The following is a 26,976-nucleotide window of genomic DNA, read 5'->3' on the forward strand; positions in this document are numbered from 1 at the left end:
TGCTCTTGAATATCTGTTTTTTTTATTCAGGCAGCTATTGAAAATACTTACAAAATATATGCAGTTGACAAGAACAATGGAACAAGTTCCACTTGAGTAAATATGTATTGAATTTAAAGCACTTTACACGTAAAAACAAGTCACAGAGAATGACTATCTTCCAAAACACATTTTCTTTAACTTAGAACAAAGTAAGCATTTGAACAGTCCAGGAGGAACATAGCATATTGTGAGGAAAGCTAATTTACCTTTCATTGTGAGGTATTGTACTGGTACTGTGCAGAAGTGTTCTTTTCCAGGATGATGCAAGCCACCATCCGCAAATGCAGGTGCAGAGCTGTGCGCAGAGCTGTGCCTTTCTCACAGCCCCTTGGTTTTGCAGAGAGATCCGTGCCCTATTGCTTCTCGATAGCTTTTGCAAACAAAAGAAATGAACTAACTACTGCACACCACAGAAACAGCCTAGAGAGCATATTTTAGATCCTTAGGGTGCTGGGGTTGCTGCATTTTCTCTGGCAGCAGGGCTATTTCAACAAGTTTCTCAGCTTCATGCTGCAGTTCGTCATCCCATCAGATCTGCAGATGACAGAAACCTACCTTCAATGGCATAAAAGGCATTAAAACAATTGTCAAATAATAAAAAAAAAAGAAAAGAAACAGTTCTTCATATGTTGTTTTTGTTCGGTTGATTTTTAGACCAGGATGTTTTGACTGTTAAGGTCATTATGCCTGTGATCTTTCTGCATTTCATTAGTATGCAAACAGCATGAATTCCTGAGTATTCAAAGGGTGAAGTGACTGTTAGCTCATTTGGTCTGCAAGAGGGAAAGTGAAAGGACGTTTTGGTCCTACAGGCACAGACTTCAAGCCAGGCTAATTCTTTAATGACATTTATAGAGATGATGCACATAAAAAACCCTTAGCTTTAATTAAGCTGCATGTTATGCTTTCTTAAATATTGTATTAAATAAATAATATTTGAGGTAATAAAATAATCATTCTGGAATATAATAATGTCTCAGGCACTGAGGGAATAGAGTATGAAACTCATTAAAATGTAATCATTGAGATATTACCTTGTTACTTGCATTTCAATATCATGTACATGCTTTATCTTGTAGGTTAAAGAGTTCTCAGTGGTAGTTATTGGGACTTGTTTTAAATTAGTCCCAGAAGGGTTTTCCTTGTAATCCCTTTATAAAAAAAAGTGGATATTAAATATTTCAATTCCAATAGTTCTGAAGTTTAATATAAATTTAAGGAAGTAAAAAAGTACCAATTTCATTTCAGGAAAGTTTCATGTCCACAAAATTTATTACATATTTCTTCTCTTTCATTCAAGAAGATTGAATGAATAAAACAGTAATTTTGCTGTGGGTTATATATGCTGTGTGTTTATACAGTGGAACAAATTGCCAATGCTTGTACTAGGCAGTTTACCTAAGGAAGTACATAAAGACAATAACAAAGCTTTTGTTTAAAGTTCATCTTTTATATATGCTTCGGGTACTTAAATATTGTAATATCCAAGCTAGAATAGCCATGAGGTGTGTCTGGGTAAAGGATGCAGCCTCCTAACCTAGGAAAGGGGAATTAGCATAAAAAGAGAGGTTAACAGGTCACAAATTCTCTAGACACTTGGACAAAATTCTACAAATGTAGGTCCATTTAGAACAGGTCAGTCCATTACATTTTAAAAGTACTTAGGTTTCTGTGTCATTGTGGTCTCATTTTTCTCTATGTTTCGGCAAAGTTAAAAATAAATTCAATCATACTGCAAACTAATGTGTTACCTAGCATGTTTACTTGTATATTCAAGGTCAAGGCTTCCCACTGAGTTTCCTAAGTATTAATAACAGAGCTGTGAACTTTCAGCTGTCTTTTTCATTCAACTTTACAGCTTCTGATGCTTAGATTTAATGAACTATTGACCATTGTTCCATATTATACAGCTTTTTATTGTGAGATTTACTGACCTTTACTTGATATTCCCCATCTGAAGAAACTTTAGAGCTTTATGTCAGTTTTTGATGGCAGTTTTTTTCTATCAAACTGGTAAATATAAAAACTTTCTCATAAAATAAAAAGCACAGGCATTGAACTTACAGAAATCAAGGAAATTCAGGAAGTTTTTAGTGAATGGGTTAGCAAGTAATGCAGTCAAAACAAGGCTGTAAATCCAAAATTACTGAATTGAAACCCAATGGTGCATTTTAGCTAATAAAATCATGCTTACATTTTACATTATGACTTCAAGTAGATATGCCCACAGTACAACTTTCAGTGTTATGCAGAAATATTGAAAACAGATGTAAACATCTCTCTGCTAGCCTGTAGTCCGCAGTACAGACACTGAACAAAGCCTGATTTTTCACTGTGGTATTACTTCATTTCAGGCTCACACCTCTGTTACACTACATAGCTATCCTGCTTTCTTTTCTGCAGTCTGAAGTTCAAAAACAAGAGATAAAAATGTACAGAGAGCAGCAGAAAAGGTTCTTCCAATCTTTCAATAGCTTCTCCAAGGACAGTTAGCTGAAATACATAAATAATTAAACTGTGGTAGCAGAGATAAACTCATTCCTGTTTTGATTGCTGAGGCTACAGCAACAGCTTACCAGAAAAGAAAATTCCAGGATCTCCTTTTTCCTCCAGATCAGGTCAGCACAATCCTAAAGGTTCCTTCTTACAACTTGGGATTGTTGTGGTTAAAGGGCAGGACACCGCTCTTCTTCTTGTTGGGAGAATTGACACACAATTGACCTCAGCCCTTTGATCCAGCCTGTCCAGATCCCTCTGCAGAGCTGAGCTGAGCTGAGCTGAGCTGAGCTGAGAGCAGTTTGCTGTCATCTGCAATCTGACTGAGGGGGCTCTGGATCCCCTTGTCCAGATCACTGATAAAGTACTGAGCCCTGGGCAACACCATCAGTGACTGGCTGCCAGCTGGGTACAGCTCCACTCACCACCAGCCCAAACAGCTGGCCAGTTTTCTACCCAGTGAAGAGTGCACATGTCCAAACCACGAGCAGCCAGTTTCTCCAGGAGAATGCTGTGGGAAATGGTGTCAAAAGCTTTACTTTGATTTACAAAGTACTGTCTGTGCTGCACAGAGCCATTGCCTTTCTTACCACCCATAATACCCATCTCCCTGCTCTCACTCCTCTGTGTTTTTCGTCCACTCAGCCCTTTGCAACTCACTCTGGTCTTCAGCTGAGTGCAATCAAAATCTATTTCTCACAGAGCATTGGGCATCCAAAGCTGCATATAATTGCAAAGCAGGCTTTTAGTAAATGAGCCTCAGGGCTCAGGTCATCCTGCAGAAAGCTGATAGGACAAGGTGGAGACAGCCAAAACTGCTCACAGTAGAGTGTTCTGTGTATGTCTCAGACTGTGTGAGCCAGCGGGGCCCAAGCTCCCTCTCCTGGGTCTTCCAAGGCTCACCTTCATGGGGGTGGACATGTTAGGGATAGGATGCTTGTATGTGTACTAGCCTGGACTAGACAAATAAACATCTTCAGCAAGTAGGGAGAAGAAAGAGATAATGTTCTGAAAGGTGTCCTTGTCCCTTCTCAGGGCAACGAAAGAAGTGGTGGGGTTATACTTGAGGAGACTGGTCAGGCTTGGAATAGATGATAGGAGGAGCTTGTTGGACATTCAGAAAAGCTTTGCTGAATAATTATTTTGTTCTGTAACAGACGTGAAGTAATTTTGTGTATCATCCAAACAAGCTTGTAGGTTGTTTCATGATACAAAATTCTCACATAAATGGAATATTGTGTAAGATAAAGCAAAGCCTGATTTCAGGCTAAACATTAGCCTGTTTTAAAACATGTATGCACATAATCAGATTTTTATCCTTTTAGATAAATGGGAAAGTACTACATTTCATACTCATCTGTAGGGCCAAAGTATAAACCTCCAATTTAGACACCTAAATGAATTGGTCAGATTTTCAGATGTTAGTTATTCAGACAGTCTTGGGCAGCATATTTCAGAATAGGACCGTGCCATTTAACTGTAACAGAGCAGCCAAATTGTACAAATATCTATAATTTTTCTCAAAGCAATGTGAATGCTGCCATCTAGCTATACAGTATCAGCATATCTCTAGTCTAGTTCTGCTAGACACAAACCTTTCCAGTTTCAGTTTGGAACAGACCACAATAGAGATTAAAAAAATTACATTTTTTAAAATTTTTTTAAAAATTGCACTTCTGTCAATTAAAAAAGTTGACTGCAGCATTCTTTATTAAAAAAAAAATATAGCATTATAAAATACTATTTTGTCTGCAAACTGAAAGGATAAGAACAACAAGGCTAAAATTATTGCATTTGATGGTGAACAGACCTTGTGAATGACATATTTTACAAATGCAGGATTTCATTTTTCAAAGGTTTACACATGCCTTCAGATAAATGGACTTAATAATAAAGTTAAAACCACACATATGTAAACTGAAGTCTACATCCATTTTCCCGTTCAAGATTTATTTACCAAAGATCAGAGTTTCTACAAAACACTTTGTTTAAGAAATATCCACTTTGTTCTGTTTGATCCATAAACAGTTTGGAAGTGTTTATGTAGTGTCAGCTGAACCCTCAGTATTCTCACAGTACTGTGAGAATGTTTTGTTCTGCTGTGGGTATGGAGGCACTTTGGGATGAACATCATTGCATGCTCAAGATGTTGATCCACCAAGCATCCCACTGAACCAAAGGGTAACCAAAGGAGCAAGAGACAGAAGACACATGCACAGGACTTGTCCTGATATTGAGAAGGCCATGGGTTGTCTCAGCACCTGCTCTTGGGAACTAGAAGAACTGATTTTCACATTCACAGAGTGTTATGTACAGAATCAGGCAGAGCCCGACTGCTGTTTGAGTTTACTCAGTGGATAACTACAATCACTCTGGTTGAATTCCTGCCCATCAATTTGAGAAGCTTGTATTTCAAAACAAATAGAGATATACGACTCCTTCAATTTTTTTTTCCTAGGTGGAGAAAACGGATGTAATTACAGGACAGATATGCCACCTAGTTAAACACACAGTCTCTAAGTACAGAGCTTTTGGAAAAGCTATCCACTTCCCACCTGAGGGAAAAAAAAATCTAATTCATCTAGCACACACACAGTGGGACCCCAAATAGACTGTCAAATTTATCCAGGGACAGACACACCTTAAACATAAGATGAGAGGAAATTGACACAACCAAATGTTTTTAATCTAGTATTTTCTATAACCGTGCTAAATAGGACTCTGCACTTTCAATCTTGCATTTTTAATCTTCTGTGTAGCCTTGGACCCCCTTCAAAAAAACCTGTAAAACAACAACCAAGAAACCCAGGATAAATGTCATGATTCAGTGTTATTTATTAGCTGTTTACAATCTTGCTACTGCGCTTTTGAAGCGCAAGTGCCCCTCAATAATCTCTCTTTTTTGACAGCAGCATACTTTCCCAACTTTGGTGCTGAAAGAAATATATTTCAACACCTCTGCTGCTTTCTGCAGTCAGTATGGCAAATCATTCTGGAAAACATGTAGCTGCTATCTAATAAAACATCCACTATTCCAAGTACCACAAGGGGGACATGATGGTATAGTCACTCCATCAGCATTTGAATTCATTCTTCATCTGAACTGAACAGCCAGCATCTCAATATTGTATCAACATGTGTGAATAACTTGAGTTTTGTGGTGCCCAGCTTTGCTGTGGTCTGTCCCAGCACCTACAAACCATCCAACAGAAGAACTTTGTTCCCACTAGTCTTAACAGAGCCAGATTATTTCCCTGGTATTTCCTTTTCTGAGCATTTTTGTCAACTCATTTTATGTATTGCTGAATAAACAAACTGAACTCCCAGTCAACTAAAGCTGATCCATTAGCTGTCTCTCGTTCTCCCATTGCTATCCTCATTAGCAGACCCTCCAAGAGCACTTTGATCCCTTTCCAGAAATGTTTTCCTTAGGCTGAACTTGAGAACCATGTTTGTACTATCTCTGACAATTTGAAATATTAAATCTTTATGGGTCCCATAAAATGGTTTTGGTTTTCTGTGCTTGCTCAGTACAAGAATACAGCAGACTGGGGAGACAGCATTTAGTGATTTCACACATGCACATAATTGCTCCCAAAAAAAAAGGCAGGGAAAACCCTTGCACGAGCTGGCAGCAGTATGGCAGCTCGCACACGGCCAAATGCAGTGCACAAATGCTGTCTGGATCCGGATTTGTTTCTCTGAATTAGAGCCTCCTTCTTCCCAGGGCTGTACTGGTAACAGTCAGGTTATTCCACCACCCTCTGGGACTGGCCATCCCAGATGGGATCGTCATAGGAAGTAGGTGCCTTTTCAGATGTTCCATACCCATCTGCTCTAAGTGCATTATCCCTGCTTGTAGCTCAAGGCTGTCAACGCTGCACAGAGATGCTGAAGATGTGTTCTTGCACCTTAACAAGGCGCCAGTTCAGTCTGAGGTCAGTGGCTGGCATAATTTTAAAAAGGTGCAATATTACCTTTGTCAGACAGCTGTTATTGCTGTTTCCTTGCTTGGCCTCAGGATAATTTTTCTCTAAATGATTATGGAGTTTGAAGTCAGAAAAAAGGTAATAATCACAGCGAGATCATCTATTCATCTACCACAAAAGTTTTTACTATTTTTAGGAGCTTTGAAATAATTACATATTCAGTTGTACCCACACAGCAGTGATTTATTGTGCTTCCATCAGTGATTCGGGGGCTGCTGACTAAAAGCACTCTGTCTATGCAGCCTGATTCCCATCGGGTATGTAACCAGGTTACAGCTGTAGTGGCATTTGGCGTGAGTCAATGAAATTTATTTGCATATGACTAAGTGGTTTGGGAGAATTCTCACATCATTTTTACTCACAGCCTTGCTCCCCCAGGTTTGTTAGCATTTACAGATCAGTTTGCAATCCCTCAATGATTTTACGGTTTATAATGTTCAAATAAGTTGGAGATGCCTATATACCTTAATTCAGATATATTCACAGATATTGCCTAGCTTGCATAGAACTTCGTGTTATTAAAGCATAAAAAGGAGATATTTGGGGGAAATTATTTTTATGAAAGGGCAGACAAAAATTAAGGAAGTCCATAGTGGACGTTAAGATTGAAATCACTGAAGATTTCAGTGCTAAGCAGAATTAGCATTTACAAATAAGGTTAAAGACTTGCAGAAAAAACACATAGTTTAAAATTTGAAGATTCAGGAAGCAGTTTATTTCTACAGCTGTAGGAGGGAAGATGTCATGATAGCGATTCACCCCTCAGTCTAATTCTGACTTAAAGCAAAAGTACTAGGGCTTATATAAATTCACAGCAGATGAAGCTGTGCTCCATCTGAAGCAAGCTGCCCAGGGGTGAAACAGCAGAGCAGCCTGTGGTGGAAGGAAAGGTTGTCAGGGCACATGTGCCCATGTGTTCCTATAAGAGCTCAGAGCACAGCCTTGGTACCCACCCGTCCAGCTCATCCCTGCCTTGCTTCTGACACTGCTGCACCCCTCATCAACTTCCAGACCTCGCAAGCTCTGCTCCCACAAAACAATGTTGGCAGATGTTGGAGGATTTGGTGCTGAAAGAAATATATTTCAACACCTCTGCTGCTTTCTGCAGTCAGTATGGCAAATCATTGCCATACTGCATGGTTAAAAAATCTTTAAAAGTCCTTCTATTATCTTGCAGACCTGCTTCAAAAAAGAGTGCCATTTTTTGTTATAAAAACGTTTTTTATTTCCTTATAAGCTTTGTGTATACATGCATAACAAAATCCAGTGACATCTAGGAGTTACCTGAGCACAACCTACCATCTGTTTAAACAAATGTTTAGGGCCCTCTCCACCAGTCCAAACCCTCATCTGTTTATACACTGCTTCACACACGAATATCATCCTCACTGCTGTTTGGAAAGCAGTCCCTGATGTGTGGACAGCTTGTCTCTTATCATGGCTGCAGTTCAGAAAGAGGAACTCTTCCTGATTTGTTGACAACTTTCTCTCTTTCAGCTTGTTCTCTGTTTCTTATTAGTAGGAAAAGGACTGAAGAGTGGGCATGTGAAAAGTTTGGCACACAGAATTCCTAGTAAAAGTGTTATGCTGGAAACCACAACATGTGACAAATTTCTAGAGATACTTTGGAGCTAAATTAAGCCAAGAGGTAAGCCCATCTGCCAAAGGCAATGCTGGACAGGGCTACCACTACCTGAAGTCAATATTTACCATTTCTCAGGACCAATTTCTTATGGTCTGTGGTCCTGAGTGTGGTGGATTCATGGTCAGTATACACACACAGTACCCAAGAAATCAAATTAGTGAGCCTTAACAGGGCTGGAACCCAGCAACCTTTGGAAGAGCTTGCACGGGTAAAGAGTTATGCACCATGGAATATTAGCTAATTTGCTAGATTTAACGAGGCTAGAAATTTTCAATTTGGAAGTCAAGCTGCAGAAGATTTTTAGCACTGATCATCAAAGCTGCAAATCAGTGATATACTGCCAGATTATATCCAGTAGTTTGAGCAGCTGTTTCACTGAAAAGTTGGAAGTTTGGCTGAGAACATGTGTGTTCATGTTCTAAGGCAAGTGCTGGATGTTTAATGACATTTTTGTTTTGTTATTTCACAGCAGCAGCGCACAAATGCAGTTCCCCCCTCTCACAGGCCTGCACTTAGTGCAGCAAACAGCTCCAGCTTGCCCAGGCTGGTAAATAAGTCTCACCTAGAGACAGCCACCTTTGGAAATACAACCTTGATCAGTGCAGCCTGCCTCTTGGCACAATTAAAGTAACAGTCAAAATGAAATGTGAAAGTATGACATGAAAGGGAAGACTTCAGAATTATAGCTTTTAGGTCTTATTTTTCCATTTTTTGGATATTCGTACCAACTACATAACTAGGGTTTAGGTATATGTGCTTTTGTACACACATATACAGCTAATTAGAGTTACAGATTCTTGTTAAAAGATGAACAGATATATAGATATAAATTTTTAACTCAATTCCTTACAAAAGGCAAAGCCACTTGGCTACTGAAAAACAATAGGAAAAAAATCCCCCATGGTATCACAGGGGCTACACATTATTTTTCAGTTTGGCATGTTCATCCTAGATGGTGGTGTCAGCCACAGAAACCACAAGACAAAAGAGAAGCGATCTTCCATGTTTCCAGCTAAATTAATTTATAGTGAAGTGAAACCAACATACAACTTTCGGTTCCTCCACACATCAAGAGCCATTAAAAAAAAAACCAAAAAAACCCCATAAAAACAAACAAACAAAAAACCCCACCAAACGCAGGACAAATTGCACAGCTCAGTGTTACCTATTAATTGATACAGCTCCTCCCGGAGCTCAGGCCACCCAGCTCCGGGTGACGCCGGAGCCGCGGCCCTCGGGCCCCGCCCGCTGCCGCCTGACCCGGGCGCAGGCGGGGCTGGGCCGGCCTCAGCGCGGCGGAGGCGCCCGGCTCGGTGAGGCGGCGGCGGCGGGGTCGGGCCGGGCGGGGTCGGTCCGGGCTGTCGGGGGTCCCTGCGGAGCCGGGCGGGCAGGGGAGGCCGCGGGAGGCACCGGAGCGGGCCGGGGCCGGGGCCGGGATCGGGGCCGGGGCCGGGCGACGGCCGTGGGCCCCGCGGTGCGGCCGAGTTACCGCGGGAGAGCTGGGAGCCCCCGCGGGCAGGCGTTGGCGGGCCGCGATCTGGGCAGGTTGAAGTAATCCTGATGGTAAATAATGCATTGAATGTCTTGAGAGGTTCCTTGTCAGAATACTTCGGAAAAATGCTCCTTTTATTTTGTCTCGTTGTTTTGTTTTTAAAGGATTCTTGCCAGGCAGTTCTGAGTTTCTTGAATCTGTTGGTGGTGATCAGAAACCGGCAGGCACGCACAGCTAATGAAATAGTATTAAATAGCAGTCTTACATAACACAGAATTTTCCATGATGATCTTGCATTATTTTGGAATGGTACTACAATGGCTTTGTACTTCGGTGCCGCGAAAAATGTCAGTGCTGGGCAGCGCAGCTGCGAGATGAAGGGCATTACCTGGTTTTCTGCTTTCTCTTTTAGAGAAGTGACAAGTAGGCACCCGGCGCCTGAAAGCTCTGTGGTGACAGCATGTGAAGGAGGTGCAGACCAAAGAGTCAAGAAGGAAGAGCTTTTATTTGGACAGAAATGATCTTAAAATAGTAGTAGATGAGGAAAATTAGACGTGCTGGCTGAGTGAATGTAGGTGCTAGGATACCGGCCTGAGAAGAAGGTGTAGGTTGAAATGTCAGAAGATGGCAGTTTACTGAAGTATTTGGTAATTTTGAGAGTAACTAATTAACTCTTTTGTCTAGTCTGTGATATTGTCTAGCCTGAGAAGTTTTTTTCTATGCTTAAAAACTAGGAGTAGGCCTCCACTTCACGAAAAATTCAAAGGCTTCTTTAAGCAAATTAATTTAAATAAACCAAAAGCATAAAAAGGTAAATTTATTAGCTAGTTGCTGGCTTGTATTAGTTTATATTGTAGATACCATTTAATTATTCAAATTCTTGAAAGTTACTAATACTTTCTTACATGCTCTTTTCATACAGAAATAAAGCTTAAACAATTGTTTGCATTGGTGGCTGAGAGAAAAGCAGTTGACAGATAAGAAGACGTCTTGGATTAAGGGTGTTTTAGTTTGAGGTTTTTTAAAATTTGTTATGCATTTTCCTCCCTACTCTCCTTCAGAAATAGTGAGTTGGCAAGTGTATCCTACCTTAGTCAGGCTGTTTAATCCTCTTAATAAGCCTTAGACTTCATGTTTAAAGTCTAGCAGTGAGATCCACCATTGACCTGTATTTTTTGTTAATATACGTTACTTTTTAATGAAGTAAGCTTTGCTACTTCAGAGGAAGGATGGTGAGGTGTTAGCTTACAACACATTTCATTGTTGCACTGTAGCCTACCTTATTTAAGTCCCTTTAAACCACAGAGTATATCTGGACTGATAAAAGAAAAAGGGCTCAAGTGCTGGATTGATCTCTGATTATCTACAGTGCCCTTTAGCTCTTATCTCAGGTTTGGACTGGTTTTCTCTGAGACAAGTTCCTCTAAATCTTAATTAAAACTAAATGTGCAGGTCTGGGCTGATCTGAACAGGCCATAGGACCAAAGATTGGCTTGCAGTGCTCTCAATATTCAGTAATATGCATTTTTTCCATTAATTACAGCTTAATTAATTACAGCTTACATTAATTACAGAGGGAATAAGATTCAGCATTGTACAGAAGTGGATTACAGATAAATATTAAAACATGCAGGACGCTTAAATGCTATTTAAGATCGTACGCTGAAAATAATACTGTATGAGGATACTCCTTGGATATGATCAGATTTCTATTTAAATGTTCTCTTTCAGAGAATATTTATTCTTGTGTTGTGAGGGAGCAATTAGATAAGCTTATTTAATACCATCCATTCTTTTGAATTAATTTTAATCAATTACTAAGAATTAATGAAATTCAGTTATTTGGGCTGACATTTAGTTATTTAGTTACATGTTTATCTTGAAATCTACTGTGAAGTCCTTCCTCCATTTCCAAGTGCTCTGCCAAGCAAATGCATTATTTGGAGGTAACTGCACTGCAAACTTGGGATGTTTCAGACAATCAGAGTTCCTGAGGCAGCTTTTGTATCTCTGCTGTGCAGCAGTGCTGTGTGGCCACTGATGGTGCTGACATCTCCATTTCCTTACAGACCTTTTCTAGTGTCAGTAAAGACTGGGCTTTAGCAAGGACAATGCTGCTATCAGTATGAGAACTATGCAGTGAAGAGTAAATCAATAAAATATTAAGTTGAAATTAGTTAGGATTTTACTTGATGTCTCTTCTATATGCTAACAATCTCTAGCAAAATAATATGAAATCTGTAAAATATTTTTGCATTAGGCTCACCCAGAAAAAAAATCAATAAACATGGGGCAAAGGGGACTATTGTACTGCACTTGTGTTCATATAAATAAATCATTTACTTCAAGCCTTGAGAACTTTATAAGAACTTGAGACTTTATATGGGCTTGGGGATACAGGCACTAAAAATCTCAAACCAGTACATTTTGCTCAATAGAGAAGTAAACAGTGATGATAGATTAAACTTGTCCTTCCCAGTCTTATAAACATTTTCTGTGTTTTAAGAACCTACAATTCTCAAACCAGAGGTCTTTACTGTTAAATTGGTTTTCATCTTCATACCCTACTTAAAAGGGAAAGTGGATTTTTCAATAGTAAATACAAGTGTTGACATACAGTGATGTGGTTTGGCTGTCACCAGGTATTTTTGCTGTAAGGATCCAGCTATATTCACAGCCTTGTATGGAGTTCTTTCCAATTGCTTTTACTCTAATTGCTTGCTGTTGTGCTGGTCAGGAGCATATTTTTAACTTCTAAAGGTGATGTCCTTGGTGATTAGTAAATACACACTTATGCCAGTGTTGTTCTTTAGCTTGAAGACGCTGAACCTCTGGCAACAAGTGATTGCAGTCAATCAGAAAAATCTTCTCCAGCCCCAAACTTGCTACATGATGGGCAGTGAACCTGGTGACTTGAGTTGCTACTGACCCACTCTACTGGGCTGCCTTCTCAAGCCACCCCTGTTATCTTCTGCGCTACATGTCTCTTACCACACTGAAACTGCACATCTTGACTTTTACGTGGAACTGGATTCTGTAGCATCATAAAAACAGATGCCTCCCAGATGACATGGCACTTCTGTTGTGTGACTGCAAATGCAGTAGTCACCTAAATGCTGTCTGCATTTTGATTATAAAGAGCGTGGGAGTAGAACACAGCATTCATTGCCTCTTTAAAATCTTTTTGTCTTTTCTATGTTTTTGTTGGAGTAGAGGAAGGATATTTCCCAGATTATTTTTTTAGTTTGTTGGTAGTTTAAAATAAGAAGAGACATTAAGTAAACCTAAAGTACTGTGGGTACTATTTCAGGATTTTATTACAAGTTTGGATTGAATTCTTTTTTCTTTCCCAATAATTATTTTTTCTTTACTGATTTACTTTCTTCTTTTCATCCATTATATTTGTAGAGACTAATCCAATCCTTAAGCCTTTGTTGTATTGCCTTGGTAAGCCAAACCTACACCTTCCTAGGGAGGAGTTATTGATTCATCAAGAAAAAAATCAGTAACCTGCCCACCTCTTCCTCTTTTAGCACAGCTTCCTTGAGTGTGGCTCAGTGTGTGAATTCTCACCAATGCCCTAGGGGTATGGTTGTGTTAACACTTCTGCCCATATAATGGAAGTATTTTTATTTTTGCACTTAGTATTTTACTTACCTCCATGTTTTCTGTGGCTTAATATCATTGTGATTGACAAATGTCTCCTTTCTTTCATCTGTCTTAAAGCAGAGAATCATGGTTTTGCTTGAAAATATCTGCTCTTTAATTTAATATAGTAACCCATTTTTGTTGTCCACGATCATTATTCTCTTCTAGTATAATTGCCTGATTTTCCTGAATTAACAATACCTCTCAAGGTTGCCAGCAAAAAAAAAAACCAAAACAAACCGAAATTCATTGGAATTAATTATTTCTATTTCCTGTGTTTGGCCAAGGCTGACAATCTGTGTACAGTTAAAACAATGAATTAACACATTTTAGAATTCAAACAAACCTACTGGATTCTTTTCTGCTCTTCAGTTGAAATACATGAGGGAGTTTGAGGAATACATTCCAAAAGAGACCTAGAACCTGCAAACTTCTGTACATACTGGTACTTCAATTTTTGTCACCAGGGGAGGGAGGAGTGTAAAATACCAATTGCCTTTTCTCACTCTATAAACACTGTAAAGTAAATAAGTAATTCTGTGTTTTTATTTTGTAAAGCACAGCTTTAACTGTTCAAAGTGTTTCACAGTTCTGTGTGTTGATGTTAGTTGATCAAGATCTAAAAATCTGTTGAGCGTTTTCTCTTAAATTATTCAAATGGAAATGTACTGTTTGTAAGTTCAGCCTTTATTTAAATAGACAAAATGGTAACTGAATTTTTTAATACCTTAGAGATATTTTTTGAAAAGTTAGATTTTTTAAAGTTATTTGTTTATTCCTCTTGTTTGCTACTGATCTTGAAGATGAACAATTTAGTATCATCCATGTTCTTCTGAGGTTTAACTTTTAAGAAATAAATATCTGTGATGTAACTAGATTTGATTATAGATTCCTTGCTGTCTTGGAATCGTGTCAGCTGAATCTGAATGTTATTAGGAGATAACCATAACATATCAGACACTGTTCCAATCAACTAGACAGATTTCTGCTAATACATGCAGTAGAGTCGTCATTAAGAGGACATTTTATTTTAAGGTAAACATTGTTTGGCTTTCTCTCTGTATATTCTTATTGATTTTTATTCCAGTTTGCAGTAATGGAACAACTGCAGGATCCGGTTGCGCAAGAAGATGCAAATATTAAAGCCATTAATGAAGAGTACAGGAAGGCCTTTATTTTTATCAATAAAGGACTGAATACAGATGAACTGGGTCAGAAGGAAGAGGCAAGAAGATACTATGAGCAAGGGCTTGACCACCTGCTCCGAGGAGTTAGTGTTCCGTCAGAGGGTCCTGCATGTGTGGGGTCCCAGTGGGACTCTGCCAGGCAAATGCAACAGAAGATGAGGGAGACCCTGCAAAATGTTCGCGCTCGACTCGGCAGTCTAGAGCAAAACACCCAAGCATCTCCTGTTCTGATGGATACCCCTTCTGGGGTACCCAAGTTATACCCCTCCATTCCTTCCAAAGAAAAGCCAGAAAGACCCCCTCCCCCTAATTCTCTGTTTGTACCAAGTCAGCCGCCGGCAGCAGGTGGAAGTGTTGCAGCTGTGGGTCAGGGGCAATTTCCAGCTATGAGTCCGTCCTCTGCAAAACCTCTTTGTGTGCCAAATGAGGCACCTCCTGCCTACACTCCTCAAGCTACCAATGGCCACTTCACTGTGTCCTACGGCACAGACTCCGGGGAGTTTTCTTCTGTCAGCGAGGACTACTACAACAACAAATGTACTCAGCCACCTCCCCTGGAAAACCTGGGAGTGGATGCAGATGAGCTGATCTTGATTCCCCAAGGAGTACAGATATTTTTTGTGACTCCTGATGGGCAGGTTAGTGCTCCTTCATATCCTGGATATCTGCGCATCGTGAAGTTCTTGGATACGGATAGTGAAGCTGCTCGGAATCGTCCACCGGCATTTCTTCAGGTAACAGGAAAATAATTTTCTCCCTTATCTAAAATTTCAAGAACTGTCATAAAGCTCTAACAGGCAATCTTCTTAGGTTCTTGCTCTTCTGAGCTTCAATATCCCTGGGATAATACAAAGGATGTTACAGGTGTTGCAGAAACGTTTTTCTGCAAATACACACTTTTACGACTCTCTCTGTGAAAAGCCTCTCTGTGTCTTCCCAAAATTTTCAAGTGCTCACTGGTGAATTCCAGTATGTGAAGGACTTAACATGTCCTTCCATTTCATAAAATTGACTTATTTGATCACCTAGAGAAGACATTTTGATTTACCTTTTGTAACAAATCAGGATAAAATGGGGTTGGGGTGCTACCCATATCATTCTTAATTAATGATAAGGTATTGCAGTTATGACAACTGATAATTTGAAATTTAAGGGTCCATGTTTATTCAGACTCAGAACTAAAAATAAAAAAATAAAGATGCATTATTTGTACTTTTTCAGTCTTTGTTTCACGTGGGCATGTTTTATAATGAACATGGTGTTTCTGGTCTGGATTCTGATTTTGGATGTCCTTGTTACTGCTAAAATTAGCTGATTTGAGGTCTACTGGTTCAGCTCCACTCATGCTAGCAGTCTTCAACAGTAGGCCAGTGACAGCCATGCATTTCTATTTGTCCTGTCGTATAAACCTGTCCTGAGATCTCCAGAGTGGTACAGGCACTGTGAATACTGACTTGTTTGGCAGTTCTTTTCATCTGGGCCTCAAAGCGAGATCTCAGTTAAGAGGGTACCAGCCTGACATTCTAGTCCGGTGAAAATTAATATTTTCTCTATATTAGACTGTCAGAACTAACCAAGAGTGATAGTTCCAGAATCACATGGGGATTGGTTTTTTTTTTTCTTTTTGTCAAGGTGGTATAAGGCTTTTTATTTTTCATCACCTGATTTTTTCATCAGAATCGTAAAACAGTTTGAGTTTGAAAGGACCATAAAGATAATTTAGTTCCACCCCTGCTGCCATCAGCAGGGAACCTTTCACTGGAAAGGTTCCACTAGAAACTTCATGTAAAATCAAGTTTATGGTGTGTATCAGTATGCTCTACCTATCTTTTTAAAAGCATCCTTTGATTTTATGTACTTGTTTTTCCTAGGTTTGTGACTGGTTGTATCCTCTGATGTGTACCCAGTCTCCTGTGCTGTGCTGCAATACTGGGGTCTACATGTTCCCTGACACAATGTCCCAGATACCAGGGTCCTATGTGGGAGTAGTGCTGTCTTCAGAACTTCCAGCAGCTGACAGAGAACTGTTTGAGGATCTCTTGAAACAGATGTCTGACCTACGTATCCAGGTAAATTTCTGGGCAGTGTGTTATAAGCCAATAAGGAAAGGTGTCAATCATAAATATATTCTCACATTTACATTTACTCCTATAAAAAGACAGGTTTTTGTCTTGGTTGGTAAGGTCATCTGTGAGAAATAGATAAAAGTAGCCATGATGAGGCAACTTTGTAATTAAACTGTAAGTCTTATAAGATAAGACAACAGAAATTTTAAAATACTAAATTTTCAGCACAGAGTGGAATTGGAGACCAGTTTTTATATTTTCTCTATTTTCCCTAAATGAATATAGGACCCAAAATGAAATTATGTGTTCAGGAGAAAGCATGCTTTTCCTTATATGTGTGCATGCACATGACTCTGTGTAGTTTTGGTGAAGCCGTTCTTGGAATATCATGCCTAAATGTGTTTACAGTTCAAAAATGTTAAGCTGCCATAGAGAAGACCTGTGAAAATCAAAAATCTGCCTTCCAATGGGATCTCAAAGTAGATTAATCTGGTGCCTTATTTCAGTAAGATGTTGACAGGTAGAGGATACAAAAAATACTCCCATGCTCTAACAAAAGTGCAATAAGATAAAGTCATTTGTAGCAAAGTGGAAAATACTACTGTAAGAGCCCTGGAGCATCATTTCAGGAAGAGCAGTAGTCAATAAATACTTAAAAGATTTTAGTAGGATTAAATCTTTTCATGCAAGAATTTTGTTGAATCACAAAATGTGAGTGCAATGATGATGAAGGACCAGTTTGGAGCATCCCATGAGGGTGGAGTTCTGTTATGGTGTAAATCCTGATGAGTTCAGCAGGGAATTTCGTTAGTACAGGAAGCCACTAATTTTTACTTTAAAGGGGAAAGTACTACAGAATTATGTGATACTGACTCACTGGATAAAATTCTGTCATTTTTCCTGCGTAGAAGTAGTTCCTTATTTCCCTAAAACTTTTGTGTTTTTGTTAATGTTCCCTGATACAATGTCGCAGGTGCCAGGATCCCATGAGAGAGTAGGGTTACCTTCAGAGCTCCCAGCAGCTAAGAGAGCACATTTTGAAGATAAATTTAAACAGAGGTCTGGCCACAAAGTCCAGGTAAATCCCAGGACATTCCAAAATCCTGTAGTTAAAAAAAAAATAAAAAAAATTTGTCACAGAAATGCATGTAGAACTGCTGATTTGATTGACAGCAGCTGTGTATGCTGTGTCTTGTAGTTATTTTTTGTTGGGTGGCTTTTTGGTGGTGTTGTTGTTGTTTGGTTTGTTGTCAAACATCAATTCAGTTACTGCAGCCTGCCACATTTTTCAAATCAGCATATTTCTGAAGTTTTAAAAACTGTGATATAGCACAAATATGCCAATGCCTAGTCTGATGGCCATTTAAAGTGTCTGTTTTATGTAGTAATCATGAGGATCTAATTGATAAATTGTATTTAATATAATTGCAGTACTGAGTCCCCTGTCTTATTAGAGAATCCATTTTTGCTCCTTAGTGTAGATCTTAGAAGTCTTGTTGGCTGTTTTTTTATAGCCAACCTGTGGCATAACTAAATTACATCTGGAACATAGTTTAGGTTTTTTAATAGGCTTTTTTTTGTTGTTAGGTTTTTACCTGTAGCTGTTTATTGAAGTTATTTCTCCTGCCCAGCCCTCTGAGTGTTTTGGTCACATGCTGAAGACATTTTTTGAATACCAGATTTCACATTGCTGTCACACAGTAAATGATGATGTAGCACCTATCAGTGATCATGGTTAATCTTCTGGGTACCAACCCCCTGAGGTTTAATGTACTCTTTCCTGTTAATGTTCTTTTTATTACAACATTCAGCTACATTCAACACCCTGATTTTATATCCAGTAAATATTTCAGGGGAATTTAAGAATTCCCTGTAATAGCAAATACTGTTCTGTATTGTGTGTTCTGATCTGCCCCTGGATTTAATCTATAAATACTCCCTAGAGCATTTTAGACTCTTCTAGACTAAACAAAAATGTTTTTTCTTTCTGTCACTACCTAGCAGTGTTTTCAATCTTTGAAATGTTTGAGGGCTTATTTACTTTTACATTAGAAAAGTTCTCTTAACAAAAGCTTAAACCTATTACAGTTTTTTAGGTTTCTGTAATTAAAGTTTAATTATACATTGTCTGTGAACTGTGTAAAGTGGTGTTACATGTTTTAGAAGTGCTAAGCAAACTATAGTAGTGGTTGCTGTGTTTGAATGATTAACATCTACTCCAGAAACCGTAGAGCTTGACATGAAGTAACCCAGAACCTGTCCACCCAGCCTTAAGTAGGGGTCAGTATTGTGCACAGTTTGATGTTTTCCTTGGCTGTGCCAGTCTGAAAAAGCAGCAACAGCACACAGAATGAATAATCTCCTTTATTTCTGAATTTGGGAGGAAAGGATGAGGAACAAAACAACCTCAACAGCTGCATTCCTTAATGCAGCTGGATTCTCTAACCAAAGACTGCAGTTTCCATGCTGAATAACAGAGTTGACTTCTGCCTGAGAAGATAAAAATGAGAGATGGACAGTCTCTTATCTGTTTTGCTGGTGAACTAGTATAAATTTTCCCTACTTATTTGGCCATATGGCTGCATTGGCAAGCAAATACTTTCATTGTAGCTGGATAAAAAAAGCATACAAAAAAGCTGACCTGTTTGATAAGCTTTTTTGGACGTCTAGGATTTCTGTGGAAAAACTAATTGAGTGTTAAATTTAGTTTGAGTTTCTGTACACTTACCCAAGGCATGCACAGCTTTAGTATTATTTGATAATGGATGTGTATGAGCAAAACCAGAAATAGTGATATGTTGCAAAGTAGATACTCAGATGTTTGCTTTCTCTTGTCAGCCTTCTGACGCCTCTAGTGATGCAGTTCACTTGCCTCAGACTGTACATATCCAGCCACAACCTGAAGAAGCAGAAGAACAGAAAGAGTTACCAGAATGGAGTGAGAAAGTTGCCCATGGAATCTTGTCAGGTACAGCTGTAATAAGGGGCACGTGTTGAATAGAAACCAATGTGAGTGACATTTAAATAGTATTTTCACCTAAATGCATGGGTGCTGATAGAAGCTGAGTGATCAGAAGTAGTTGTTCACTAGTTCCAGTGTTGATCCTCTAAAGGATGCCTTGATGAGCTTTATAAAAACCATGCAGAATATAAATCCATTGCCAACATGCAAATGAGTTTACCTCCTCATTTGACTCTGTTGGAATATCACCTGCTGGGACTCAAACCACTATCAAAGAACAATTCTACCCCTGTATGAACACATACTATAGCAGGCATCTGTTGTGATTTCTGCAGATAAACAGGTGTTTTTTTTCCTCTGAGAACCTTTGGAATATTGTAATCACCACTAGCTGATTGTAATAAACATATCTGCAAGGAGGACTAGAGGGTCAGGTTTGTCTGTTTTCCTGATTGTTAGTAGCATGGAGATGTGACTCAGCTGGTGCTTGCATATCCATTAAAAAACTGAGTATCTGTATTAGGCTGACATTTGCATGTGGGCTGGCTGTATTAAACTTTAACAAAATGAATGTAAAAGTTGATGGTATAGGCACAGAACTTCTGTTCTGGCCCATTCAAGGGAGAATATAATTGCAGACTGTACTCAGGAATGTTTCTAAATGGTCCTTGTTGCAGAGACAGAGGAGGGATAGCTGAAGGAATCCCAGTCTATAAAACTGTACATACTAAGAAAAACAATTTTTGCCTTGAAGGTGCATCTTGGGTAAGCTGGGGCCTAATGAAAGGAGCAGAATACACGGGTAAAGCTATTCACAAAGGAGCTTCTAAACTGCGAGAGCACATTCAACCAGAAGAAAAGCCTGTGGAAGTCAACCCAACTGTAGCAAAGGGACTTCACGTAGCAAAACAGGCTACTGGAGGAGCTGTGAAAGTCAGCCAATTCTTAGGTAAAATTTTCCATCTCATAGAATTTAATATTTTTGCCTTAAATAATAAAAACTTTGTAAAATGCATGCTGGTTTTTCTAGCCTGTAAACTAGAGGATGTACTGAGCTGGTGAAATTCAGAGATCAGTGGTTTTTGCCTAGTTATCTCCTGCAAGAGACATGCTTTAAGACTAGTACATATTGCTTGGCCTTGTGACATCCTTTTCTCTCCTAAAATAATAGTCTGTATAGTCTCAAGTTTGACATGCTTTTGAAAGTTTTAGGCAGTTAATTAAAAATGGTGTCTCTTTTTTTTTAAAGTTGATAACCATGTTTTTTAAAAACTCTACTCTCACTGGTTACTAACACACAGTACCACAAGAGAATGTGTGTGCATGTTTTTAAACACGCACACCTGAAACAAGTCTATGTATAAATATCAAAATAGAAATGGCCTATTCAGAGGTGCCTGGCAACCCTAACAGCTCTCAGTAACTTACTTTTGTTATTTATTTGCATATAATGTTTATATTTATTTACTATAGTAAATATAGTGACTCATCCAAGTTTAAAAGTAAATTGTGCTACCTTATAAAACTACTTTGAAGAGCTGGAAGTCAGGAAAGCAGCAGCTTGTTCTTCTCTATCTACAAGTTGGAGATAACAAAGCAGTGGGAACAATTTCATGAAATTTATGAAATGTATGTATGTCTTTTAAGACACTTTTTAGTCACAAGGCCAACCTTACTTGTTTCTTAGGATTTGGAGCTGTGTAGAACCTGAAGAATAAGTTTGCTCTGTATCAGTTGGGCACTTACACGTGAATTAAAATGTCTTTCATATAAGTATATTTAAATAGAAGCATCAATTAAGACTTCAGTGAAGCTTCCTGTTAATTATGAGTAAAGATTTTTAAAGAAGGATGTTCTGTGTTCTTACTAAATAATCTGCATACTACTGTTTTGTGGTAGTTGAAGGGGTGTGTTCTATAGCGAGCTGTGTTGGAAAGGAGCTGGCTCCACACGTGAAGAAGCATGGCAGCAAATTAGTTCCAGAATCCCTAAAGAAGGATAAAGATGGCAAATCTACTTTTGATGGTGCTCTGGTAGTAGCAGCAAGTGGAGTTCAAGGTAATAAAAATTACTTGGACTTTTTTTAATGGCATATTTTTAATGATATGAACTCAAATAAGCTGATTGTTTCTACAGGGTTTTCAACAGTGTGGCAAGGCTTAGAAAGTGCAGCAAAGTGCATTGCTAAAAGTGTGTCAACTGAGACTGTAAAAACAGTGAAATACAAGTAAGTCATGTTTTTATTGTTTTCACCTTCTACAGCACTCTGTTACTATCTCTGAATACTGGCAAAAAAAAACTTATGAAAGTGCAGGGAAGCTAACTGAAATGCCTCCTTTGCTGTAATTATGTAGCATGTGATAAGGTGATGCACAGTAATGAGCATCTCCTGTATGCAAAAATCTGTAACAAGTAAATGATTGTAGGAAGTATTTTTAAATTTAATTTTTGTTTTAATAAATTTTATATAAATATATAATAATAGATACCATAATAGATATCAATAAATATATAATATATAATTATATTAAAGATTATATTGAAGATAATATATCATTAAATTATATATTTATATTATATAATATACTTAATATATTACATATTGATATTGTATATTATAATAATTATATATAATTTATAATAATAATTTATAATACATAATTTTATTGTATTTTTATATTCTTATTTGTAGAAGTATTACAGCTTCAGGCTGTATTACAAATAATGTTCAGATTTGTATCTTTGTTCTGTGGTATAATATCATTATGAAAAAAATTACTAATTTAAACCTCCCAGCTCTAATCCTGAATTTATGCTAACTTAGCTAAATTTATGAAAAATGAAAGAACCTCATCTATCAGCAGGTTTGGCTAAAGCAAAGCTGTACAAAAAGAGAAATTTTTGTAAGGAAATCTAAGGCATATATAGCAATAGTAGAACAGCCTTGACTTGCAGAATATAAATGTTCTTAGGAAAAGATAGTGGGGGAAGAGGACAATAACATTTGGGATCAAGATGATGTTACTAAGTTGATGGAAAGATGAAAGCTGTATGCATGTACTGAAATATGCTGTGGAGTACAAAGGAATATACTGAAATAACTGTGAAACATGAAATGCACCCCTCACAAAGAGGGCAGTAGATTTAATAGAAAGTGAAGAGTGAGCAGAAGCAAGCAGTTTAAATTGAATTGGTGATAAGTGTAGCAAAAGAGATATTAAAAGGATTGCCGAAAGTGCATACAGGCTACAAGCCCATGGTAACAAGATAAATATCAGCATACTCTATCAAACAGGTTGGCATTCAGGGTTGTGTTGTGATGCATTTCAAATAAGAGGCCAAATACCAAAGTTCTAGTCAGTTGTGGTTTATTGCTAATGTTTGTTTGCAGTAGGAGTGTCAGGAGGAGTTGTACTGGTACTCATTTCACAAAAATTCACATTAATGTTTTTGTTTTAGATACAAATATAGGAAATATGGAGATCAGCAGACAACAGACACTAAGAGTGAAAAACAATAAGTAACTACCTGTTGCAGCTAACTCTAAAGTGATTGAAAATATTTGATATGTAATCTCTAAAATCTATCCTTACAATTATATTAAAATTTTACATAATCTCCCTTTTGTGAGCTGTTTTTTTATTTCAGTGACAAAGATGTCTGCCGCTCAAAATACCAGTGAATAAGCTCAATTTCACTTAATAGAAACAAAGCTAAAGGAGCACCATCAGTGTCTCTAAATAAAAAATGGCTAAAACTTAGCTGCAACACCCTTCTGGATGGAAGAGATACTTATCCTATGCACGTTGATTGGAATGGGGAGAAAACGTAGCTTCAGAAATAATGTCTACCAAAGTTGCATGCTACTGCCTTTTTAAAAAACTGTTTAAATAGATGCAGTGTATATATTTGCACAATTGGGAAAAAAAAAAAAAAAAAAAAGTCAAAAATTATGCAATCCAGGCAGGCAAACTAAAAAATTAGTCATCAGACATTAAGATGTTCTTAGTCTTACTGTACTGGGTAACAGTCCTACTTTAAATGAGGTTACATATTTTACTGATACTATACTGGCTTATGATGTTCATGAGATGAAAATAATCAAACTGACAAACTAATCAAACTGTCAAATACTTCTGCTGTGAGATAATTCTCTGACCTGCAAATCTGATGTGATTCAAGGCTGTTGCTCTATCAGAGAATAAAAGGCAAAACAAAAAACCCACTAATTCTTTTTATTTGGTCTCATTGATAGTTCCAGCCACATGCTCTGGCTGCTGTACTGATATATTATAGATTTTTTGATTCTTCAATATTCTTTGCTTCTCTCTAGCCTTATCTTGAGGTCCTCAAAGAATCTCTGGTCATAACAAGCTCAGGGAAAAAGTAACTCTGCTGACTGCTGGGATGCTGATGCTGCCAGGAATACTTCCCTTTGCCCTGGTTTGTCTGACTGCAGTGCTCTCTGGAGAAATGTCTGGCTACCCAGAACAGTTGGAGTTACTGCTCTCACTGAACCCTTGTCCTCTTTCATTGTGTCTTCTATGCACAATTGAGTCATTAGTCTGAGACTGCCAGCTTGCCCACTAAAGCTTAAAGAAGCTGGACTCACAGCCCATGGCAGAGAGCAAAGGTTTTTATCTCTTGATAATTTTCATTTTTTCCACAAGATAGTTTTGTTGGGCCCTTTGGGGATTTGTATGATGCAGCACTCCAGGGTGGGGTCTCAAAAGAGAAGAGCAGAAGGGCAGAATACCCTCCTTGCCCTGCTGGCCATGCTGCTTTGGATGCAGCCCAGGATACATTTGGCTTTCTGTGCAGAGGGTGTAGGGATTTTACCTAAGAACTAAGTTGAAAAAGAACCTTTAGTTATTGCACAAAGCTTTTCTGCCTTCCCTTGTTATCATTCTATGGATAGGCTTTTTACTCTTCAAAATTAGAGGGAAAAAAGGGAGAAAGACTGGAAGTGTTCTCGAAGAAAAAAAGTAGAAGCATACTGGTATTTTCAAAGAGCAATTGATCTGATAGAGGAGCAGCCTTTATTCAAATGGCTTTATAAATTCTAATTTTATTCTTCAGACATTCAGGCACTGTGCTTACTATTTTTTCTTGGTAATGCTTGAATTTTTGCTCTTGAAAGAACTCCAGTGAAGCTTAAAATACTAAGTATACAAATCTATGAAACTGCTCTCTTTCCTTAGGTATGGAGAGGACGCTGGTCATGCTACAGACAACGCTATGAATTCTGCAATCAATGTTGGTGTTACAGCATTTAACATTGAAAATATTGGTATCAAATCTGTTGTAAAGAGAACTGCAAAAGAAACTGGCCATGCTGTGCTAGATGAATATAAGGTATTAGATAATGAGAAGAAGGGTAAAAAATGAAAGCAATTAAATACTTCTCAAAGCCTTACATTAGAGATGAAACTTCCTATTTAGAAGTAACTACATTGCTCATCTGACACTGAACATAAGTCACACTGTACTTTTCAAGCAACTGTTACTTAATTTGACAGGAAAATGTAAAAGTAGGAAGAGCATTTGTAGGAGGAAAAATGAAAGTTGTCACCTCCTCGTTCTGTACTGAACAAGGGTTTTAAACAACTGGATCAGGGCTTCAGGCAACTGGAAGGATATGAGTTTGCAGTTCATATACTTGCCTCTTTAAGCACTTTTTCAAAATAATATATGGAATAATATTATGGATTAATATAGAAATAATATTGTGAATATTTTTGTAACACTTTATATTTATAAAGGAGGTGGTGATACAGAAAGAGTAGGATTACTAATTCTGGAACAAGTAAAATTACCAGTTTTGGCTTTATAACTATCCTTAAGAATTAATTTTACTAATCAAGCCTTGTCTTACTTAATATGCACTACTAAAATACGCATTGTGTTTCATTGTTTTGTAGAGAATTTCTCTTTTCACCTACAAAATAGGTGATCTTATCCAAAGTTCATGTTAAGAGAAATGAAAGGTGAACTTCAGGTAATTAGGTAGTCTTTCCATTTTAGATTTTCTTTCTTTCTCATACAACATATAAGTAAACCAAAGATACCAACCATTTCTAAAAGAGGGTATTTACATGTCTAGAAAAATGTATTTTCCAGTTGACTCCATAAGGAATTCTTTGATTCTTTGAAATTCAGGTTTTTATGTAGAGAGGAAAGTATGGTTTTGCATAAATCAAAGTATTTTTCTGTGAAAATATTAGAGAGCACGAGGAAATTCTATGTATTCTGTACTTTTCAGCTGATCCAGAAAGATTCAGATTATATATCACAACCTCCTAATGGAAGACTTCTAATGTTTGAACAAATAGTTCTAATGGTCTTCATCTTTATTCCATTAAATTCATAGTTGCACAAGGGTGTGAAGTGTTTAAAAAGACTATGAAGACAAACCCTTTTATTGAAGAGTTGTGTAGAATAGACACTACTGTGTAGATTTGTCATTCTGTTTGTAGCAAAGTGTAAATAAGATATTAAGGTATTAGATCCTTGAGATGCTTTGATACTGCTACTTATTTAACACTTTACTACTGAGTTTTAAAGATGCTACACATTCAAATATTGTCTGAACGTGCAACATACAGAATGTGAACATGTGGAGATAAGCTTATCTCCATTTCATGTAGGTGGAGAAAATAACTATAAATTACTGTTGGCAATTGATATTTGTAGAAGATTGAAAAAATAGAGTACCAACTACACTCTGTTAGAATGGTAATAGGTGCATATTTTGTGGTAGCTACTGCAGGTGTGTGCTTTGGTTGAGAAACATGAAAAAAAGGCTCTAACCACTTGAAGTGTAACTTTGATTCATGGAAATAAAGATAAAATCTGTGCTTGACCTTTTTATGATATGAAACTACTCTATGGATCCATAAGTGGAAAAACTAGGACTTCTTCAGAAGTAATAAAATAGCAGTATTGGGGTATATCTGGTATAAACAAGCTCACCAACTAGGGCTTAAATATTTCAAACTAAAAAGTTCCATCCAAAGTACACTGCAACAATTTCTGTTACTATAATCTGCCACTTGCCAGCTTAAGTTAACCAGTTAAAGACTGCTAAAGACTTCACTCTAGCAAAAACATTTTTTACTGCTATAAGCTGTATTTACAATAGGGATATAGGTATTTGTATCTTCTTTCTCCCTCCCATTTAGAGGTTTTGTATATAGCTTTAGTTTGCATTTACCTTCAGTTTCGTCTATAAACCATCAAAACAAAAAATTATATTAAAACAACAGTTAAGATCAAGGTGTGTTACAGTCTTCAAGAGACCACATTGGAGCACACTGAGGAAAAACAACATTTAAATGCCATCAGTATCAGGCAAGTAGTGGTGTCGTGCCCAACCTACTGTAGTTCTCTGCATGTGTATCCAGTCTTTCAAAATGGATTAAAACTATTTTTTCAATGATGTCTACCCCA

General features: G+C 37.8%; 1 protein-coding gene and 2 long non-coding RNA genes across 16 annotated transcripts; 1 reads left to right on the top strand and 2 right to left on the bottom strand.

Moving 5' to 3' along the window:
* On the bottom strand, positions 1-3,260 carry LOC111926421 (uncharacterized). The gene is made up of 2 exons (XR_002862918.2): positions 2,619-3,260; positions 1-2,535 (listed from the first exon to the last, which is right to left on the bottom strand). It is a non-coding gene; the product is annotated as an uncharacterized LOC111926421 (long non-coding RNA).
* Positions 3,261-4,219: 959 nt separating this feature from the next.
* On the bottom strand, positions 4,220-9,428 carry LOC111922858 (uncharacterized). Its single transcript, XR_002860767.2, has 3 exons — positions 9,338-9,428; positions 7,481-7,594; positions 4,220-5,320 (listed from the first exon to the last, which is right to left on the bottom strand). It is a non-coding gene; the product is annotated as an uncharacterized LOC111922858 (long non-coding RNA).
* Positions 9,374-26,976, top strand: SPART (spartin). Of its 14 annotated transcripts, XM_086881554.1 has the most exons (11): positions 9,829-9,973; positions 10,077-10,311; positions 13,685-13,757; positions 14,400-15,233; positions 16,371-16,568; positions 17,539-17,643; positions 19,404-19,533; positions 20,282-20,476; positions 21,427-21,585; positions 21,664-21,754; positions 24,729-26,976. In XM_086881554.1, the coding sequence occupies exons 4-11, from the start codon at positions 14,409-14,411 to the stop codon at positions 24,913-24,915; spliced, it is 1,890 nt and encodes a 629-aa protein (XP_086737680.1). In that variant the 5' UTR covers positions 9,829-9,973; positions 10,077-10,311; positions 13,685-13,757; positions 14,400-14,408; the 3' UTR covers positions 24,916-26,976. The 14 variants fall into 14 exon arrangements, with proteins under 14 accessions (XP_086737679.1, XP_086737684.1, XP_086737690.1 ...); XM_086881564.1 differs by lacking the exons at positions 9,829-9,973; positions 10,077-10,311; positions 13,685-13,757 and adding exons at positions 9,414-9,485; positions 22,987-23,047 and having other exon boundaries at positions 24,729-24,943; XM_086881563.1 differs by lacking the exons at positions 9,829-9,973; positions 10,077-10,311; positions 13,685-13,757 and adding exons at positions 9,635-9,735; positions 22,987-23,047 and having other exon boundaries at positions 24,729-24,943.

Source organism: Cyanistes caeruleus, chromosome 3 (genome assembly GCF_971803275.1).
Source record: "Cyanistes caeruleus chromosome 3, bCyaCae1.hap1.1, whole genome shotgun sequence".
Classification (NCBI taxonomy): Eukaryota; Metazoa; Chordata; class Aves; order Passeriformes; family Paridae; genus Cyanistes; species Cyanistes caeruleus.

Excerpts from the sequence above, each read along its gene's own strand:
- SPART (XM_086881552.1), top strand. Across the intron at positions 16,569-17,538 it reads TGTCTGACCTACGTATCCAG|GTGCCAGGATCCCATGAGAG; the intron begins GTAAATTTCTGG and ends ACAATGTCGCAG. Across the intron at positions 20,477-21,426 it reads GAAAGTCAGCCAATTCTTAG|TTGAAGGGGTGTGTTCTATA; the intron begins GTAAAATTTTCC and ends GTTTTGTGGTAG.